Source organism: Urocampus carinirostris, chromosome 12 (assembly GCF_059441175.1).
Source record: "Urocampus carinirostris isolate Australia breed hairy pipefish chromosome 12, RoL_Ucar_1.0, whole genome shotgun sequence".
Classification (NCBI taxonomy): Eukaryota; Metazoa; Chordata; class Actinopteri; order Syngnathiformes; family Syngnathidae; genus Urocampus; species Urocampus carinirostris.
The window spans coordinates 15,462,735-15,485,396 of NC_142360.1; the positions used below are offsets into that span (position 1 = coordinate 15,462,735).

At 36.5% G+C, this 22,662-nt stretch overlaps 1 protein-coding gene across 1 annotated transcript in view; it reads right to left on the reverse strand.

Moving 5' to 3' along the window:
* exoc2 (exocyst complex component 2) overlaps window positions 1-22,662 on the reverse strand; it is a 41,508-nt gene that overhangs the window by 11,581 nt on the left and 7,265 nt on the right. The window contains exons 2-12 of the mRNA XM_088348898.1: window positions 18,961-19,096; window positions 17,270-17,446; window positions 16,998-17,124; window positions 15,380-15,493; window positions 13,721-13,845; window positions 6,783-6,863; window positions 6,513-6,658; window positions 5,652-5,733; window positions 5,460-5,562; window positions 3,247-3,365; window positions 106-216 (exon numbers count right to left, since the gene is read on the reverse strand). Of these exons, the coding sequence (XP_088205024.1) occupies window positions 106-216; window positions 3,247-3,365; window positions 5,460-5,562; window positions 5,652-5,733; window positions 6,513-6,658; window positions 6,783-6,863; window positions 13,721-13,845; window positions 15,380-15,493; window positions 16,998-17,124; window positions 17,270-17,446; window positions 18,961-19,078 (1,303 nt within the window). The 5' untranslated portion in view covers window positions 19,079-19,096. The remainder of the gene's footprint in view (window positions 1-105; window positions 217-3,246; window positions 3,366-5,459; window positions 5,563-5,651; window positions 5,734-6,512; window positions 6,659-6,782; window positions 6,864-13,720; window positions 13,846-15,379; window positions 15,494-16,997; window positions 17,125-17,269; window positions 17,447-18,960; window positions 19,097-22,662) is intronic.

Below are 22,662 nucleotides of genomic sequence, written 5' to 3' on the forward strand. Positions count from 1 at the left end.
TCCACACATTTTATAAAGAGAAAGTAAATCAAATAATGAAACGTAGGCTCGTTCAGAACTCTATGGTGTAGACAGAAATGTGTTGTGTCAGAACTTCATACTCACTGCTCGGTCTTGTCATCTGCAGGTTGCCACAACTTTTCAAAGATGATGTCCGGCCCAGCCTGGTGAGAGTTGATGGACAGTTTCCCCCCTCATCCATAGCTTCAGCAAAGACTGAAACAATCGGAAACCCAAGCAGAGGGGGCAGTAGAAGAGAAATTAACTCAAAGGAATACTTATCTCGTATATCAAATAACCAAATTAGACAATTCATAATTCCACATTCCTCCATAATCTCACAGGGCTTTCATACTAAACAATTCTCCCGCAGTGCTGCGTTCTCTCTTTATTTATCTTTCTATCCAGCGTTTCGGAGAAGCCTTGCCTGCACTAGACAGGAAAGTCTGTAAGGGCCAGTAGGTTTATCTCCAAGCTCTTTATTGTTTTAATAATTATTGCCTTAGAATAGAAAGCCACCAGATGGCAACAGGGAGCTGTGTGAGTTTGAAGAAAAACTGGACTGTCAACTTTGAAACACCTCAGCTGACACCTACTGAATTAAAAAAAAAACTATTGTATAGTGGCCTCAGTTCCCCGGTTGACTAAAACATGCATGACATATGATAAATGACAACAAACAGTGGATATTAATACAAAAAAGGCTTTGTTACAGTTAAAAACTTTCAAATAAACATCTATTGAATATGGAAACATTCATTTTTATTCAGAGAGAGAGAGAAAGAGAGACAAAAACCAACAACAAAGAGGAACAGAAAGAGAAAGAGACTGAAAAGAGGAGAAAGAGTAAGAGAGAAGGACAGAGACAGAGAGAGAATGAGATAGAAAAGCAGAGAGAGAGAGAGAGAGAGAAACAGCGGATGAGAGAAACAAAGTGGAAGAAAAAGAGAGCAACAAAAACAGTAAAAAATATACAAGCATCTCAAAATATTGCTCTGTGTCAAATTACAGCTATATAAAGTCATCTTCTTTTACAGTGATATGATCTGATTTAATGTCTGCTTTTTTAGGGGTATTTGAACCCTAGTTTTAATGTTGCACGGTCAAGTTCCATAATTGACGTAGGCAATCTAAAAGGTGCTACTTCACACCCTTCTCAAGTAGTACTGATTGAGCCTAATCGCAACCTCATGTCTCTTTGCCGAATTCCAAACACCAGAGTCTCTCTAATTATTCGCTGACAAACGTATTTTCCAATGAACTAATTTTCCTGCAAATTGTATTGACATTGGCAGAAGAAGCGCTGTTCAGGAAATAGGAGAACTGCAGCCTATAATTGAATCAGGCAGAGTCAGTTTGGGTGCATTGGGGTTCAGACATACGGAAGCAACTTCTATGGCTTGATTCCATTGACTGGCAGAGGTTACGGCAGTCCACCAGGACAATATAATCTGGTTAAAGACTGGAAAATATTATTAAAACTAAGGAAAAAGAAGACGAGGCCAAAGTCAAGTGGAAAAGGGGAGCCATTTATGCCAGATAATGATGGACAGGGGCGGAAGAAGTGGGATGCATGCACTGGATGTGGTTTCCCAATGACTGTTTGAAGGTTGCCTGGGTGAAGTAAAGGATGTTTTAGGATTTCAGGAGGCAAAACATTTAGCAAAGAGGTGAACAAAAAAGGCCGCAACGGGTGAATAGATGCCAACTGCTTGAGTGTGTGCTGCTGACTGAGGGGGTGAAATAGCAATTTCTTTTTGGGAGTAAAACGATAATAAACAACTTAAATATGTCCAAAACGGACATTTGCTGTGGTTTGAATTAAATATATAAATAATTAGCAAGATCACCAACCAATCAAGCCTCTGTAAAGCTTTCAGTTTACAATTTCAACGTCTTACTTAGAATAAAAAACACATTTTGAATAGGATACAGGAGACCCAATTTATGGACAAATGGGAAAAATGATAATGATGGCGTTTCTCCTGCATGGGATGATGGAAAAAATAAGGACACCACTAACAATGAAGACTGGACTTTGAAGAATGACTTAAACATGGAAGATATTCCCCAACACCAATGTTTTTTTTGTTTTAGTTTTTTTCATTGTTGTTGTTTTTTTTAAATGTTATTTTTTTGTTTTTGTTTCCCCCTCCCCCGCTTCGTTCTTTGTTTGCTGTGTGTTCACAAAAAGGAAAGGCATAATAAAGGTAAGTTACAACAAATTAAATAAGCATAAATAACTGGTAAACTGGTTATTTATTGATTAATTACTTTTGAATCAACTGTTGAGGGGATTTTCATTTGCACATACATCTGTGGGGACCATTCATTGTGGATTTGTTTACCCAGCAATGCTCACAGTGTAGTGATATAATCAGGGCTTATTAAATCAAGGTCATTTGAAAAACATAATTTGAAAGGAAGCACTTCAATGTCAAAATCTTCGAACGTAACTAAAAAAAAACTTTCAGAATGTGCGTCTGGTCTTTGAACGCATCAGTCTAACGCAGAATGCTATTGTGTGGTTTAACTGAAAGGGGCGTGGCCTTCATAAACAAAGCATCCGAGTCTCTAGTGATAATCGTCTCCACCAAAATAACTAATTTTATCCACAAAAGGCATTGCCATTGTGTCAAAAGTAAGCTCATATAATGCCTATCATCTATTGTGACCCATCTAAAATTCACTCATTTTGGAAGCGCTCCTTTAAACAATGTATCACATGATCAAAAAGAGCACAAATGCCAGATTAAAACAGTGAAATTTACCATGTGCTTGGATTTTGCTTTCAATAATTACATCTTTTACGTAAAGCAATCAGAAATTAAAATTACGTCCGAGATTAGGAATGTTTATATTCCTAAAACAAAGCCACCCACTCACAATTTTGACATCAATTTGAGCGTATGATTGCAGAAGTGCAAGTGTAGTCGCATATGTGGTTGGTGAATCACGTTCCTTGGGTGGGTAATTGCTTCAATCCATCTGTACAGTAATGTTAAATCCAACGTGTAGAACGGCACAGGCAACGCCCTGTAACTCAAATCCACCCATTTTATCTAATTCATACATTAAAGTCAAAACAAATAGGTGTGCCTTGATTCCAACAGGCAGGCGAGGGCGATGAAGGAATACAGAACGTAAACCAAAGGCGCTTCACAGATGAGGCAGCTGACTCACATTGACCAGCTGCCTAGAAAACACAGACATGCTTCCCTTTGTGTTATGAAGCCTTTTAATTACCTCGCTGACCACCGATAAACTCATCCTTGCAGTCTTGCATCAACTGCAGGATCCATTTGTGCTGAGCGTAGATGCACTGCCAGGCAGGGTCACCTGGAGCATGCAGGTCGGACAGGTATCTTCACAAAAAGAGAAAAACACATATGGTAAATAAATCAGTGTTCGTACACCATTTTCACGCGCAAATTCAAGCACTTTTTAAGGACTCTTAAAGCCAATTTTCCATTGTATCCAGTTTCATTAAAAGAAGAAATCCAGTATGAGTCATTTAACATAGAGAACAATAAAGCTATCTGCGGTTTATATATGTGATATTAAATCTTGCGTGTGCATTTATCAAGACAGATGATTTTTAGATCTTTAGTAAATCATGAATATATTTGTGGATCTGAACAATACGACAAATATCTCCCCCATATAGGTGTTGGGTAAAAACGACAGTAATATGTAGCTTTCATTTTCTTACAATTTACCACTAAGAAACCCTACCTTAATCTTTTGCTTCGTCCATAATAAATGTACATAATTGATATGTACTAGTACAAATTTCATAGTGCCCTGTTTAGGTGTAGCGTGCGCCTATCTGCTTGCGCGAGGCCCGTAGGGGGTGAAGATGGTTTATAGAACAATGCCATACAAACTAATGCCAGCTGCCATAATAAGGACAGAAGAAATGCAATGGCAAAGTGAAACCAACAGAGAGCAGCGTCAACTCATTTTTAAGCAGACTTGTTGAGAAACATGGTAACAATGTCGAGCATTTACAAGCACTTCACTCAAAATGTAAGCCCTTTTCAATCCCTGAAAACACAACATTAGCATTTTCAATGATTTCACGAACTCGCACGAACTCTGATAAATGTATTCTTATTCAGAGTCTGTGTAATTAGTACCACATGCATTCAGTTCAACAATGTTATAGTTAGATATAATTTCACATATATAAGGTACATTTTTAAGACCAACCCACTGACATTAGTTGAATACAGAACTGAAAACCTACAACTTTGCTTTAGAAAACCTCACACATTCAAACAAGAAAAATTCAAGAAAAACCGCTTAGAAATGAAATGATCTGCATTTTGAAATGATCTGCATTTATATAGGGCTTTTCAAGTCATTGACTTCCCAAAGTGCTTTACAAAGTGCTCCACATTTCCCAATAGCCGCCTTGCAGCCATGTAAGGCGCTAACCTGCTTATTGGGGGTATTAGGGGTTCAGTGTCTTACCCAAGGACACTTCGACATGTAACACGGACGAGCCGGGATTCGAACTGGGATCCCTTGATCCCAAGACGAGCACTCTACCTCCTGAGCTACTGCCGCCCCTAGCTTAGCAAATAAAGCCATGCTCCAATGTAATGTATACTGATTTCATCCATGACATATAATACAAACCAGAAAGGGTAAAAGGGTCTTTCTTTTTGCAAATTATCAAATGTGTTTCCTCTTCATCAATTATACATCCATCATCATTTCTTACAGATCCTCCTGCCAGCAATTAATTTCACTCAGCAACTTGTGGCTTCTGACATTCATCTCCGGGGCTGTGGCTTGGTCCATTCAACTGTCGTCACATGACAAAGCCGTACGATTGCTTTTTATAAGCAAGCATCAACACACACATTTACTATACTTGCTAATCTTCCGCATGAAGGACACTCAAATGGAAAGGAGATTAAAATACATTCCCAATTTATTCAAAACAACAAAAAAAAACGTCCTTATAACAAACGAAACCTACACAAGTACACCGTTCGGATAGTTTTGAGTCTCTTGCAGTATGTTCATACCATCAATCTGGATCAATTCAGAAGAGCTTTTGATGTAGAAAAGTTTCACATTGTCTAAAAGCACTTGAAATATTTTGAGATTTAGTTTTATTCCATTCAGATAAGTATTTCTGATCAAAAAGTTTGAATGTTGCATGTTCAGAATGTAAATACTTATTAGCCACAACCTTAACATTAAGTAAATTGGATCGTAAAGTATAAAAAAATAAATCCACCCGTTTGTACCTATTTGTGGGAGTGCCCATTTTGAATGCTATCCAGTGACGATGACATCACAAACGCTCAGGCTTCATCTGCGTGCCAACCATTGGATTTGCTTCGGATAGCAGGTGAACCTTGGTTTGTCGCTACCTGAAGCCTTAGCGTTTGTAATATCATTTACAATGACAATATAAATGAAAAAAATAAATACAAATAAACCTGATATATCTCTTCTGATCATGTAGCGTTGAGGGAGTCTGCAGTAGTTTTTCGAGAAGTAAGCTTCTGAGCGCCCGGATCCTTGTTTCAACCTCTGCATACACTGAAGAGCAGAATAAAAAAAACGTTTAGACTAGTAGCACAATTACATGACCTGTTTGGAATTATAAAATTAGAGTCGAGCAAGTTAACCTTTTTTAAAAACTGGAACCTCCGTATTGCCAAAGAGAGATTTAGCCTTCTCGTAGTCGTTAATCACCACATCATAATCTCCCTGTGAATTGCGGGAACATTGAAATGTGTCACTTCATAGATAGCCATGATTATATGATTTCTTAATTTCTAACATTTGTATCATTTCAGTAATTTATAACTCATTCACTTATTTAGTCACAATAAATTACCTTCTTTATTTATTCAGTTGCGACTGTTTCAGTAGTGTTTATTTTAAGTTTACTTTTTGTTTTCGTTTTTACTCAGGGACCACCCTTGTAGTATAAAAGTAATGGTCTGCCACTATGACTGCGTAATGAAACCTCATGAAACCTTTAAGCCATTGTCCTTTGTGGCCAGAATATTCTGTTATAATAAAACTTCAAAGACGCTACTCATCTCAGCTCCAGCGCTTGTTTTACCCATCTCAGAACCCGGATGTAAACGAAACCACGAGGGCAGAAAAAGGCCGTCTTTCTTTACAATAAAGAACCATGTTTTTAACAACTGTGATGGTTTGTATGGCTGTGAGGTAGATCTACTTTGGTTTAGTTCAGTTATATTTTGTAATACAACCAAGAATGCATTAGCATTTCTCATTAATAAACATCATGTTTTGAAATTTGAACAAACTTTCAAAATTGTTCTCTTTTAAAAGTTTGGTCCGACAACATTTTCCCTAAGGTTGTGTTGAGTAATTATACTTGAGAATGTTAATCTTGAGCATTTGTCAAATATCCAATAATAAACTGAAAAAATAATAACGTTTGCACTTTATCAAATCAATATGCACATGCTTTTAGAGTGTCATCTTTGGTAAAAAAGAAGTTGGCTAGATACCTTCTGGATATTGCGTTCAATGTTAAGTGGCAGGTTAAAAAGAAACTTGAAACGTTGCAAGACGTTGAGTGCATTTCGTGTGGAATCGGCTTTGTCTTTCCGTCCCAGAACTTCCTGGAAAAGTGTATCTGCAGTATCGCTTGCTCCTGCGAACAACACAGATATACAGTAAAAATTAAGTTACTGGGCAAAAGCAAAATAACAAAATTAAAAACGGGACTGCACAAAATTTTAATAAAGGATGAATGTAGGATTTTAAAAAATGCTCACTATTAAGGATGACTTCCAGATGTTGGGTCATAGATCCCTCGACTCGTTCGGTACCGTCTGAATCCTGCCTCATATGTATGGCTGAAGACAAACAAAACATCAGTAGCGATTAACATTTTATCACAGAACAATCAAATAAATAACTGTTAAAATGGAAAGGAAATCACTAATTAAAAAATCGATGAAAAAATAAATCTGTTTAGGAAGATGAATTGCACAAGATATCAATTCATTCATTCGATGCCAGTGTTTTGCAACCAGTGTACTGTGAGACTTTGTCAAGCATGACACAGGAAATTATTCAATTTTATGTGATGGGTGACAAAGAACTGATCATTATCAAAAATCTTGCCATTTTTCAGTATCTGTGAAATTTTCAAGGGATTAGCCGAATAACTATAGCATTGAACCGCATCAGTAGGTAGCAGAGATCATTCTTTTAATATAATTATCTGCTCATGGGGTAGGAAATAATTTTAGTATCTTGTTTGGTTTGATTAAAAAATATTGAGCTTTACTTGCAAAAGGATTAATAGAAAAAAAAATATTGATAGCATATTTATATTTTATAGCACCTTATATTAGATATTTTTGCTTTATTTTGAGTATCATTGTTTGGAGTTTGAAAATGTTAGAAAGTAGTAAAAAATAATTTTCCCCAATGGGGTACTGTGCAAAAATATAGTACCGGTACTAAAACATTTTAACACTGCAATTGGAGTGAGATAATCTAGAATGTAGTAAGAAATGATTTATTCCAATGGAATATCATTTAATCAATGTTTCTAGAAAACTGAGAAAAATATAGGCAGAATTAAAAAACGTGTGGCAATTTAAACTTTAAAAAAAATGAAATCGGAAGCAGATTTTTTTTTTGTACATTTTTAACCAGCGCTGGGCTATGTGACTTTTTTTTCGATGAAAAAGTGTCCTTTCAAAAAAGGTTGAGAAACACTGCTCTATACCATGAGACTGGTGTCAAAACACGGCCCTTTCCAGCAACCCTTAACAATCTGTGTTCAAATCATCCTCTGTAATGCTATAAATTGTAAGGCTAATATATGTATATGATATGCTTTTCGTGCCAGTTTTTTTTTTTCTCGACCACAGATATCCAACCATTTGGGCATGGAAATATTAAGAATTGTCACTTTCATAGCTATTAAATGGGATGGATAATTGGATACCCAGGAATGGCACCCAAAAACAAAATACTTAAGTTGAGAAGGAAATGTAGAAGAAATGTTAGGACGGATTATACGATTTATATGGTATGGAATCCTTTAATGAAAGGAAGGTAATTTGAAAAGGGGGGACGAGGGGATCAAAAAGAAAGCAAGGGAGCGTATGGTGTTTCTATTCCAGTGGATAAATAAATGGTTTGCAGTAGTGGGCTGCTGGGTGCTGAGAGCTGCACTGTGGGTTTATTGACAAAGAGGAGGAGAGTTGGAAAAGGAGGCCTTCCACATACTTGAGAAGCAATTCAAATATGCAACAAGGAGACATTTTCAATATGAGGTTAACAGAGCGAAACTTCTACTTATACGCATCTTTCTTTTGAATTCAATAGGAACTGTTAACAAAGTTTAGAGACAGCAGACTTGAGCTTAGCAAATAAATACATTCTATAGATCCACTCTGACAGGTCAAATAATTCCATAAACACAACATTCGAATGGCACCTTTTAAAAAAGCGAGACGGATATTTCAAGCTGTTCCTGAGAATAGTGTAGTTATAAATAAAACTATCCATCAAAATATTGTTGCTATCATGTGAAAAAAACAACCTCTGAAATGTGTCTTTGTTTGCTCATGGTCTTAATCGTCCCTCAATGGAATTAAAGTAATGTTACATATTATGTCCCTTTTTAAGCCCTAAATTTGCTAATATTCATTAAAAGAAAATTGAAAAACATCTTGATGACTCAATACATGAGGAAAAAATGCAAATGGGGAAAAATACATTAGATTAGAATATTGGCACAGTACATATTAAAGGGACACAGAGTGCAATACTTAGTTCCTCCTAGTGGTACAAAAACCTTCATTCAGTTAAAAAAAAAAGAAACACATGGTTTCAATATGAGGCAAAAAGACCTGGACTATCATACCAATGTTATTTTTTTCAAAAGTGTATTTCTTTTACATAGTGGAATCTCTACCTAAAGTTACCACTATGTTTTTCTAGCAACTGCCCTATGGCACTGGTTTTCATTTGTACTAGACAATACAATGCCATCCATCCATCCATCCATTATCTGCACCGCTTACCCTCACGGGGGTACTGGAGCCCTTCCCAGCCGTCTACAGACAGTGGGCAGGGGACACCCTGAACTGGTTGCCAGCCAATCCCAGGGCACATAGAGACGGACAGCTCACTCGCTCATTCACCCCAAGGGACAATTTGAACCGGCCAATTAACCTGAAAGGCATGTTTTTGGAATGTGGGATGACACCGAAAACACACGCTGGCACTGGGAGAACATGCAAACTCCACACGGGGGAGGCTGCGGTAGGTAAACGTTAACCCTGAACTTCCGCACTGTGTGCTGCACGCTAACCAGCCTCCATGCCGCCCAGTGCCATCTAGTGGTCAAATATTACACAATGGGTTTTTGTGAAAAATAGATTTTTCTGGACATGGATCCAGAGCGACACTGGGAACAAGATTTGCACCAGAGCAATATTTTTCGTAGTACTTTTTTAAAACTTGTGATTCAACAGGCCATATTAAAAAGCCTGTGGCCTGTGTGCCGTAATTTCACCGACCCTGCCAGTCACACAGGTTTCAATATTCAGTTCAAAGAGCACTTCCTGTCAGTTTGGATTTTCCTAAATGTATTAAATAAACTAAAATTAAAACATAAACAAGATAGCAAATAAAACACATTTTAACCATAATTTGGTTGAGATAAACACTAAAACATTTTGCCGCAACCTAAAATTACTAATTTTAAATGGTATTGTGTATGGACCATCTCCATATATACCGTGTCAAATTGTGTCCGTGTAAAGAGACGGCTTCGTGTTCATTTTAAACATTGTGCGTATGCACAAGAAGACCAAAAACAGAAGACAGCTAAAAAAGATAAACATGCGAAACACACATGCGAACTTTGCAATTTCACAGCCCCCCTTTTTGCCCCACTGCCAGCTGCAGGTTGTCACAAAAGGGCCAATGAAGTCCCACGTAACCCAAACATCAGGTCAAGCTCCGGATAACACGGCCGGCCGCGGCTGGAGGAAGAGCTACAGCTCCAGCTTCACTTCCTGGAACTATTCAGGACAAAAATGAATCCGAATAAAAATACTTTTTCAAGCTAGAGATGTTTTGACTCCTGTCGGGGGATGGGGGCTCAGAAAACTGGCCCTGGGAATCGGGCATTTTTGGAACACGGGAGTTTTCTGTTTCCTGCATAGCCTCAAGACTTCCTTTGGACAAAACAATGCAAATCCTCAAATTTCAACATTTCACAGACAACAGAGCTGGACAGATTATCAGTCTGACGTTCTGCAACAAATGTCAAATCAGGGTGACGTGACCCCACACTCACAATATGGCAAACCTTTCACTCGACCCGGCGTGCAGATTTACTGTCGCCGACCAAGATATCAAATGTCTTACAAAAATTGTGAAAACTATTCATAAAATACAGCAGTCCATCAAAAGAATAAGCAAAAACCTAGCAAATCCTTGTATTAATGTGTGAAATTGACAACATCTAAGACACTGCATAAGTGGTCTTGTATATATGTATATTGTTATTTTTAGCACTAATTAATAATAATAATGTCTTCAAATACACCATCTGCCAATAGTTGAACAAAGTTACACAATCAATGCCAGTAGACTTGAACAGTCCCCAGAGCTGATCAAAGAGACATTTAATTTGGTTGCACTAATTTTATCCTAAATACACGGCAATTTAAGGATTCGCCATTAGGGACTAAGAAAGACCGAAAAGGTCAGAATATTCATTATTTTTTTATTATAATACTATCATAAATAAAACTAACACAAACAAGCCTAATAATCATGACGAACATCATAGAATGATAGAGGGGAGGGCTATATTTTGAGGCATTTATAAAACCAATGCAGAAGTTTAACTTTTTTTCTTTTTTAAACCCAAAATGAACTCAAATGGGGCTGTTGAATGCTCGGGTTAATAGTTTGTGTTACGATTACATCTCATTTCAACAAGTACATTCAAAACAACACTATTTTGGTCATATGTGAACTGATCCATTGCTTGAATTAATTTGACATTCTCCATGGTTTTTATGAAGAGATTAAAAAAAAAAAAAAGCTTGTCCATTTTTTAAAAGTTATTTAATTAGTGGTTAATGGGCTTTGCTCTTCGAAATTAACCCCTAAACTGCATACTTAATATTAAAAGTAGTGTTGGGCACAAATTCAATTTTATGCTATTTTTTTATATAAAACACTCAATAATTAATTTGTCCATCCATCCATTACCAGCCAGTCACAGGGCGCACAAAGAAAGACAGCCATTCATACACACTTATTCATACCTAGGGACAATTTTGAGTCACCAATTAACCCGCAACACATGTTTTTGGGATATATATTATGTCAATTTATACCAGTCCAGAGCCCGACAGCAATCATGCATACAATTAAGGGCAAAATTTTCTTTCAATATAGTCTTGCAATAACGCTGCACGATAAAGCAGAGAAACGCCCAGGTCTAATTAAAACAGAGCTCATTCGTTATAAAAGCCCTCTAAAAGCTGAGCAAAATTTTCCCTTTCCCACCCCTGCACGCATTACATACATTTCTTTAAGAAGACCCCAAAAAGTAGACGAAAAATTTGTAAAAATTAACACAAAAACTGGATGATTGTGTCTCGAAAAACAAAAAACATTGGTTTGCTTTGTATAGAACAACCCCAAATTTTCAATTCATCCAAGTAATGCATCAGTCTATTTTGAGTTATTTTGGACTGAAGTGTAGTGGAGGCAGTTATAAACATTTCACCAGGTTGTCATTTTCGACGATGCTCCGTCCAACTTTCATGAATCATAGTTTTTTCAAGTGGAGCAAAATAAAGAAAAACTATTTTCAATTATAAAAAAAATATATTGAGGGCACCATTGATCAAACATTTCTTTTTTTTTAAAAAGTTGACTTGTGAACAGGACATGCTGATGAGATGACAGAATATAAAAAAAATACTTAAAACCTTGACAATGATAACAAAAACACTTCAGTTGTTAATTGACAATGAAAACAATGCAGTAGGCAAGGCACTCTCACTCCCAAAGCACATACGGGTGTACATTGTTCACAATTGGTCATATTGGGTCTGTTATCAGCTTCATCACTCCTTATATTCGGTCTTTCATTGTTATGTACCACTATGTTTATTTGGAAACAGACCCTAACTATAAAAAAAGTCAAACAAAATTGCCTTTTCCTCAAATGGGCTACATATATACGGAAAGCAATAATAATAATGGCAGATGTAGAAAGTGTGCATAGAAATAGCCAAGGGAAGTAACTGAGTGGCTGGAGAGGAAGAAAAGTCTAAACAATCAAAATGCACAAATTGACAAGTTCAGGTTAAGTTTACTCTATTTTCCAAGGCAGCTGTGGCAGCCGCGTTTCGTGCCAATGTGGACAAAATGGGACTGCCAAGGGAACAAAAGGGGAATGGACAGGGAAGCAAATCTGCAGGCCACCTGCTCAATGAGTGAGTACTTGAGACTGTGGTCCCCACATAGTTTTTTAAGCCAATCAGCGCTATCCATTGCACACAACATGGAATTACACAGGGAGGATCCAAACATTTTGGATGTATACATTTAAAACCACTATTAACCATTTTTTCTTTAACTAGTGTAGAACCACTCGTACAAGCCAACTGGTAGGCAACTGGCAAAATCAAGTCGGCAAAGTCAAAAAACATATTTTACAGCCACACTATTGGCTGGCATGGCTGACTGGTCAGGTGAACCAATCAGATGGCTAGCAATTTAGGAGCCTTGGTTTGCAGGCGACCAATGGAAATCCACCCTGATAATCTAAAAAAGCCCTACCTGAGATTTCTGTTGCACAACTTCAGTAATAAAATCATTCTTGATACAGTCAAATCGCTTAAAAGCAAGAAGGCCAACTGTTTGAGTAGGATTGAGCGATTAATTAATTCCATTAATTTATCATTTTATATATTGTTTTATAATAGATTATTTTGTATTTACATATTTACAATTTGTAAGTGTTCTATATCTTAAGGATATGAATCAAAAGTACAATTTAAATTACTCAAAGGTAGTCCTGATCATTGAATATTTGTTGATAACCAGTGAATTGCGGCATTTATACAACTCATGCACATCAATTAGTGACTATTTTTTGCACAAAATAATAAATTATTCTTGTCTGCACCTTGTGCAGATTATGGATTTTTTTCAAACAATAAAGCTTTTTAAAGAAAAATATGGTTCAGGATTGTTGTTTGAAATCAATTAAATTGTGTTATCTTTCAGCCTGATTGATAAAATGGAGACTTTCTTTTTGGGCTAAATAAGTCAAATGGTCAATAGAGATGTAGTTTAAGTCCCCTTGGAAAACAAAGCATCAGCGTTTTGTTTTTGCAGGTGATTATTTCAATAATAGTGTGAAATAATGGTGACATTTTTGTTGTACTGCAACAGAGCAGAAGTATGTAGACACTGCATACCCAGTGTAAAAACAGAGAGAGAAAAATACTGGTAAGTTTGTGAGTCATGCCAGCAAAATTAGAGGAAAAATCTATGACAGGAATCAACGGGTGTTCCTTCCGTGTCTCCTTTGAAGGTCAGGCGGACATTCAAGAACGCTTCTGCAGCATACTTTGAAGATCCTGAGCGTATAAATGGCTCCCCATTTAGAGCGATCCAATTTTACATCAAATTTCTTAAAAGTTCTCACCTGCCAGAGCGTCCTGAGCCTCAAAGAAGGTACTGAGTCCACCTTTCACGTAGGCCAAGCTCCCCTCATTTTTCTTGTTGGCCTGCTTCTTTAAATTGCTGGCAGCCATCTTCAGCTGCTCAAAACTGAGAAAAGTTAAAAAGGCCTTCAGTTACTTGCATGTAGCAAAAATCTTTTCACATTGCCATAAAAGTAATATATTTTAAAATGCACATTGCCATAAAAGTAAGATATTTTAAAATGAAACACAAAAATTGCCTGTGAAAGAACATTTATGCTAGATGCGTGACAGAAAATGTTTTTCCGTTTTGATTATCACAAACAAGTTTATTTAAAACAGTGTGAGATGATAGCAAAAAAACATTACACTATCTCAAATTTACACAACTTAAAAAACTGCACGTAACAGAGAGTGCACAGGACTTGATAATGTAAAAATGGGGTCTGAACCAATGGTCACAAGTCATATATGGCTCTTTCCATGAAAGGATACGGCTCAGAGATAAAATTTAAATTCTGCAAATTTCAATTGATAGTGTTCCAAATCTCAGTACTGCAAAGTTGTGTTTGGTGCGTACATAACCAAAGAAACACCAGTATAAAAGTGGTCTGGTCCAGTATATAAAGGGCAGTTTCAACTATAGTTTACAATCAAGGCGCCACACCAACAGACCTAGTTTTGGCTCTGCATCGCTCATGAATCCTTTACATGCAAGCTTATCAAACAATCCATATTATCTGTCAAGACACTTCATGATGGAAACTCACAGAAAAAAACATCCCAAAACACCAGCCAAGCACACAGAACAATTATATTGGATAAGCGGTAGGGGTGGGTGGAGTTATGCACACACCATACATACTCATTTCTCACTGCCCAGTGCTGTCTGCACTGAAGGTAAATACGTCAGTATCCTCCTTTGTAGTATTTTGTAAGAATTATTTATAAAATAACTCTGCTCGCCCCTTGTTTCGAAATTATTATTTATGAAAAAAGACAGTAAATGAGCCTCAAATCTTAAGTAACTGTTGGAGGGAGGGAAGTTTTAAGTGGTATACAAGAATTTGTAGATATGGCATTATTCGTACCTCATACATTTTATCAAAGCATTTAACTTCACACGGTAAAATAAAATGCGCTGAAAATTTTGATTTTGTCTAGAGAGCTGGTTTGGTGGTTTAACTAAATTTTGTCTTAAAATATATGGTATGGCTCTTTCTCTCTTTCAAAAAAAACAATAATCTAAGTATTTTGCAATGTTGGCTCTTTGGGTAAAAAAATGTTCCCGATCCCTGGTATAAAAGTTCATGTCTTTGTTTCAAGAGAGATTTCCTTAGCAGGAAGAAAAAATTAGCTAGCAAATCCCTACTAGAGTCCTCGTGTCAAACAGGATTCATGGGTTTAGACTAGGTCACACAACAGCCAGGAAGGTAACTGTGTCAAAAAAAACTGTATGCTCAATATATCACAATTTTTGCTAATATGCAATACTGATGATTTAATTTTATTTGTATGTATAAAATAATAGTTTTGACAATTGTTTAATGGGCAGTACGTATTTGTTCAGGTATTAAGTCTAAAAACAACATTGTATCAGTGTATCCCCCAAATAAACTATCATCTTATCACAGAAAAAAAGGATGAAAAAGAAATCTTACCTAGATCCTGCATGGTTTTCAATAAGATACCACGTGGCAGAGAAGTTCTCACTGGTGAAGTCACCACTCATCCCAGGAAATGTCATCTCAATGTCTTTTAGTGGGAATTTTCCCCTATGGAAACAGAATCCAAATGTGCTTAAAAGAAGATGAATTTTTCAAAAGGTGAGACTTTTTTCTATTTTTCATAATAACAAGGCAAACTTGCGTGTGAGAAGACTGCACAGCACTGAGCATACATCAAAGGATGCACCCACATCCTCTGGACGGATTTTAGGTTGTAATTAGATAAATAAAAGGTAAAAAAAAAATCAGACAAGGACTATCAACTATCTAAGACACAATGTATTAAATGCCCTATGTAATGTGCCTATTGAACTTTCTAATGAGTCTTATTACATCTGATACTGTTTATTATATTTATCTCACCAGGGGGCAGTAGCACTGCAATAATTCCAGTGCTAAAGCTTGGCGTGGGAAGCCAAGAGAGTGAGGCCGGGTTTGCCCCAAGAGGAACCAGTGGTTGATTTAGCCAAGCTTGATCTCAACTAATGAGCCAAAACCAACACAATCCTATCCAAACTAGATCACCACCACCACCCACTGGCGCACTCACATGCATACGCACAAAAAAGCTCAAACATGCAAGGTCAGGAAGAAGACATATTTGGTACATTATTCATAACATTGTGTTAGTTTTTTTCCTGAAGAACGAATTTCGCCTTAAAACGTTTTGGTTTTTTACTGACGTCAATTTATTAGTGGATTGATTTTCACCCGTGAATTGTAAAAATACAATAAAAAGAATTACTTAGCATCCAATTTGTATCTAATCTCTAGATTACCTTCCTGAATCAATGGGGAAAAGGATGGATTTAAAAACATTCTATTTTGGATGAAGGGGCATTATTTTTGTTTGGTTAAAAAAAAAACATACATTTTTGTTTTGTTTTTTTCCAGAGAAAGAAGTTCCGGACAAAGGCCAAAATCTGGATCCAACACATTTTTTCTAGTCATTTTATGCTTTCAAAAATTAAAAACAGTCAGTGTCCACTCGAACACTAAAAAAAGGTTGAAAATAGCCAGTAAAAATTTATGTTTATAACTACAACTGTACCCTGCTCAAATCTTCAAAAAGCAATTCAGAACACATAAAACTATGCAAAAATCAAACTTTTAATTGTGTGGTGCAGCGAAAAAAGAAACACTTTACCACACCTGAGGTGTTACTATTTAAAATATGCAAAGAACTAGACATTGATAGAAAGATATCAAAATGTTGAAAATGCCGGAAAACGTTCATGTTTTTACTTCAGACAAAAACAAAATAAGAGTACTATCTCACATGGCAGTATGTCACATAAACTAAATGATCATTTGTAAGGTTACTTTACATAGTTTTAAATTACTCTCTTATCAACACTAAATTTTCAAAAACACTTCTCAAAATGCAAAATTGTTATGCTTATGTTTGGTGTATCTGACTTAGAGCTGCATATATGGAGTGCTAGTTTCTTTCAAGACATAAATCCAAATGAAATGAGTACCACATACAAAATTTGGTGTGAATTGCAATTGAATTATGTTTCTTGTGGACCAGTCAGTTTAGGGTCCTTACTTGTCTATCTCAATCCCCAAAGGATTGTTTGGTCTGAGGGAGAGAGGTGAGAGGCCTTTATTGCGGTCTGTCCTCATGTCGTAGTAGTTGAGTTCATCCACCCACACAGCCGACTGGTCCAAAATGCCTGCAAATTGGACAACTTAGTGCCCTGAACATCACTGCAACGGTTTGACTTAAATTGAAGGAAAATTACTTATCATGCGTTATGGTTAGTCAGCTTTGTGGTTACTAATTATTTTCTCAGATTTATGGGTGCAATTTCTTCTTACCAATCCTCTCAGGCTTGAGCAGTTTAAATGAAACCGTGGAGGTGCCGAGACCTCCGGACTTGGTCGTGACAATTATCTCTCCCTTATCATCCTTTGCCGGACCCACACGACACACGATCTTGCTGGCTGACATCCACTCAGCTGTCAGCAGGCAGTTATGGCCACATATCGACAAACCTATATGAAAAAATGTGAACCCAGGAACAAACAAAATTACTACATCAGTGTGGACACTGATCTCGGATATGACAGAACATGTAAAATTAAGTTCATTCAATCTGGTAACCAAAAGAAAAATTGGGTTGGGATTAAGTATTGTAGTTGATACATGTATTCTGTTTTCGATATTTAACAGCTTCAAAGTATATTCCATAGAATGTTACTTTGTTATTTTGACTATTATATCACACTGTAGTTCATTATTTTGACTATTACGTACTGTTAAGGTCACTGTCACTATTAGCCAATAATGTTGCTGTTCTTTGATACACACACCCTGGAGTGGAACTGCTTTTTGTAACTGGATAATTTAATAAAAAGGAAGGGCCCAGGTAAAGGCATTTGGAACAGATTTGGAATTTGGCATTGTGCGGTTTTCTTTGTTCTACCTGCAGTTCGAATTTTTTTGATGTCTTCTCTTCTCATTTTAAGTGCCTACTAAATTATAGACTCATCAGTTGTCATGATGCCACTTATGGTAATGTGTCATCAATAAGAAATAAAATCTGGATTTTAGCAGTCTGGAGAATTAATTTAATTATTTCAAAGGTAAACCCTATTCATCACACATGTATTTGAATATAGATTACTGATTACAATATACTGAGAAATATGTTCAGACAAGAATTCCTTGTTTTAAAAAAATAACACACAATTAGAACTCTTGGCTTGTGCCTAAATTGCTGTAATGTCACAATCTACTATTTGGTAACTATACATTTTTTAATTAGTTGAATTAGTTTCAAAGTTTAGCAAATTTTGAAATCGTTGATTATTAAAATGACAAAATTATATATATATATATTTTTTACCCATCACTAGCCAATTAAAAATAATTTGGACTTGCAGACAGAATTGTGATTTACTCCAATATGACGTGTAGGGTAAAACATCTTGTGAGTGTCGGTAAATAAAAAGCCTGTGAATAGACTGTGTATAATATGTGCACCATTTCCTTCCCTGTGCTGGTTTAACATTCATACACACAAGCACTTGCACACGTTTGTGCATAACCAAGTGCAGTGCACTAGATGATGCAAAAAAAAAAAAAAACCTTGTTGCAATTTACTTAATGAATTAAAATTAAAAATGATCAATTATTTGAAAATTAAGTTATAGAACATTGAACTTGAATATAAAATATATAAACTGTTTTATTATACAATGTGAGTTGTGCTTTTCAATTAGATGTTATTGGTTGAGGGTTTGAATATTGGTACAAAATAATCCACTTTGTGTACTAAAATTTTGGAGCATTTAAAAATATATAGTGAGATGATAATTTCGTAATTTTATCATAACAAGAAATCCATTTCTAAAATGTATTAAACTAACTCATATTAGCACATAAACCTTAAAATCAAGTACTTACAGCATATATTACATTGTTGGTCTATTTTACTAAAGAAACAAACAGAAAGATAATGCAAAAATACCATTTGCAGTTTAACGTATGGGTGGGAATTGATTACCGATGAGATCAGATGAACCTGTTCCCAGGTTTTCACCACGTATAGTAACTTTGGTCCAGGCGGGACCCTCCTTGGGAGAGATGCCCGTGACAAGCGGGGGTGGACGGCCGCGAGACATGCTGGTGCCGATTTAAACCTGGAAAGTGTCACACAGTGGCAAATATGAATATAAGAATCGTATGGCACAAAAAAAACTATACTTAGAATTTTAGCTTTCATTGGCGATATGTTTTTCAGACAGGGAAATATATTTGTTTTGAGTTGGTAATAAAATGAAAAAGACAGTGGTACCGATACATACGAATGCCTCTACATAAGAAAGTTTCAGGTTACGAAGTACCTGAACGGGAAAATATTGCCTTTAGTTACTAAGGTTGCCTCCAGTTACGTAGCCAAAAATACAGTAGAGTACGCGCCGAATATAAACAAACTGGCTATCACTTTATATCTGCCTGGCAACCAGTACACATGCGTGCTCTCAGCATGCTCTTTGTGAAGCCGTCACAGTTCAGAGTTCACAGATGAGGAGGAGGGTTTCCCGTAAGATGCATTCCATCAACCTAAAGTAAAGACATTTTTGCAAAATTCCCTAAAATCTCGGAATTTGTGGAAAGGAATCAATCGGAAAGAATGTTGACAAGTAAGGCTATCGTTACGTCTGACTAATAATAATAATAATAATTTCCTTTGTATTGTCATTCTTTGTAACAATGTACACAGAACGAAATGTCGATACACCTGACCCGTTGTAGCGAGTCGATGCAGCCGCAGCCAACAGAGGGCGCCGCCATTATACCAATAAGGTATGTCTCAACCGAGGCGCGAACCAGCGACCTCCCAGTCTCAAAGCGGGCACACTACCATCTAGGCTACTGAGCTGGACTCGCGCATTTGCGACGGATTGTCAAAGCAGGCAATAGCAGGCATCTTTGGATCAGTTTTTCAAGAAACGCGAGGCAAAAAGCTAAAATAATATTTTAATCACTTCCTCTATTTTTTTTTTCACATTATATGATTCTCCTTTTATGTTTATTTTGCGGTAATCTAATTTTAACATGTATTCGTTTCATGTCCGGATGCTCTTTTATGATTTAGTAAAAACTATATGCTGTACTTTTACGGGGCTTGGAACAGAATAGCACATTTACAAAATGCGACTCTACTTACGAAACTACTCCCAGAACCAATTGAATTCGTAAGTATAGGTACCACTCGAACAAAATTTTGGTCCGATCGATGGGCAATTGACAACATCAATTATCTAGAGCATATACTGTAAACAAGGTTTCCCTGAAACTCAAGCAATTCTAAAGCAACATATGATATGACAGATTTGAAATATATATTTATAAAAGGTCCTTAGGTCCCAAACAATGCAAAGTATGCAGCGCAAGTGTTATCTTCAAGAAAGTGGAATGGGGATTCGGGAAAGGCCAAGCAGGCAGCCAAGGGAGAAAGAATGTAAACCTCATAGCATAGAATAAATAAACCTGGCTGGCCTAAACAATTACACCATATAAACTCATGGAAGACGATCCAACTTTAGCAGGAACAATTACGCAAATCAGCATATGGTGAATCAACCATGAGGTGTGTGTGTGGGTATTTACAGACAAAAATATTTAATACTTAAATATTTTAAAACAGTGGTCGGCAACCACAAGGAAGAAATTAAGTTGCCTTATTTATTGCACATACCTTACGTACGCATGCATTTTTTTCACACAAAAAAACTCAAAGTTTGGGTACTCGTCATACACAAGGCTTTGCGGTAGTACTGTATATTACCATATTTTGGGCATTTGAGCAACGATTGATCCGTAGAGAGATATTGATAGAGTGCAATGGAAACTAGCCCATTTGGGTTGTAAATAACTTAGGAAAAGGCATTGGATTTTAACACGTCCTCGCACTATTTTTACTGATGATGCCACGTTGTACAACGTTGTAACAAAGCGTTTTGGGAAAAAGCCAAAACAATAGTGCACAACATGATACTGTGAGTAAATATAGTGTGATGAGATAAAATGTTGTGCCTTTTTCTATGTAATCTAGAACAATACTGAGCTAGTGAATAATGGGGCTGCATGATTTTGGAAAAAAAAAACAGAGCAAATTTATGATTTCGATAGGATTTTTGATATTTATAAAAAAATGCATTTACTGTACTTCACCCTTGGATGCATGACCTACGAGTTCATAGACACTCTTCCATGAGTGCGGTCGAGAATTAGTGGGGGGGGGGGAAATGAAAATACTAATAGCATCATGTTATAAATATGTTTTATGAGGAATCCCTGGAATATGACAATATCACCTCTTTTAATTTGAAATAATTTTTAGAATAACAACCCATGAAGTCATTCTCGATCCCACTTTTGCATTTAGGGGGTTAATACTTTTGACATATTTTAACCCATTAACGTTCCGTCGGTGGGCCGTCAGACTGTTGAGAAGCAAAGATGTGTCTGTATGATGTCAGTGGTCCTTTTGGAAACACTTTGACATACTCCTGGAAAAATGTGTAAAATACTAATGATTAGTTTTTCAGACAGCGATCAACTTCATCCTGAGGACCAGGTAAGGCTTCGTGCTATAGTCCCAGCTGTTTTTCAGCCAAAGTGCCCATGCTACACTCAGCTGCAGGCATGTGATCGAGAGAATAAAAATGATCTCTTTCTGTGTGTACCAACTTCAATTCCTCAATGTTAGTTGCACCGTGATGTTAGTTGGGGAAAAAACCTCTGAGGGTTACATTTCAAAAGAGACCAAAACCGTCCAGATTTTCCAAATGGTTCAAGAACAGCATTCAATTTACTTTGAGTACATCATGGTTTGGGATTTCATGGGAATTTTATAGGATTGTTAAACTTAACAGTGTCCTATTCTAGGGAGCTTGGTTGCTGTCTATAAATCCTTGGAAAAAATGCAGGGTCTTGTGATTACACAATCGCATTGCACATTGCAATACCAATTAGATTTCGGTTAATTGTGCAGCGTTAGTTAATACTTTAAACTCAACTACTTAATGCATATATTACATCATTGGTACATTTTACAAAAGAATAATTCCATAGATTTAGGCGTATTACTGTATTATTATCATTATTTCTAATGTAATTTTGGGCCGGGAGAATGTTATCAGACATTAAACCAGTCTGTTGTATTTAAAGACCCTAATTGTAAGTTCATAGACTAATTATGAATGGTTAGGTCAGTAAAATCTTGGAAAAAGGCACAAGAGCTGATTATTTTTTAGCCACCACTCTGCCTCTATGAGTTAATGTTAGTCACGAGTGCATTATCAGTTTCTGAAACTCATGAAAAAAAGTTACCGGACACTAGGGCAGACAACTCTCAAAAGTTGCCTGCCCAGTCATAAAGTTATCTGCCCCATGTTTCACAACTTGAAACACAATAAGACGACTAATCGCAAAAAAAAACATTGTTGCAAAGTATTGAGGACTGATAATCAGATTATATAACAGAACAACACTTTAAAATTAAGTTTATTTTAAATCTGCTTTTAACATTCATTGCATGTATATGATGAAATCGCTGTTTTCAATCTGCCATCAGCATGTACCTGTATTTACTCATCTTCATTCATGCAATGTTTGAGTTGTGTCATCTGCTACAAGCCATGTGAACTCCTCTTTCCACAATGCTTTTAATGTACGTTTTGTAATGTTGTTAGCTTCT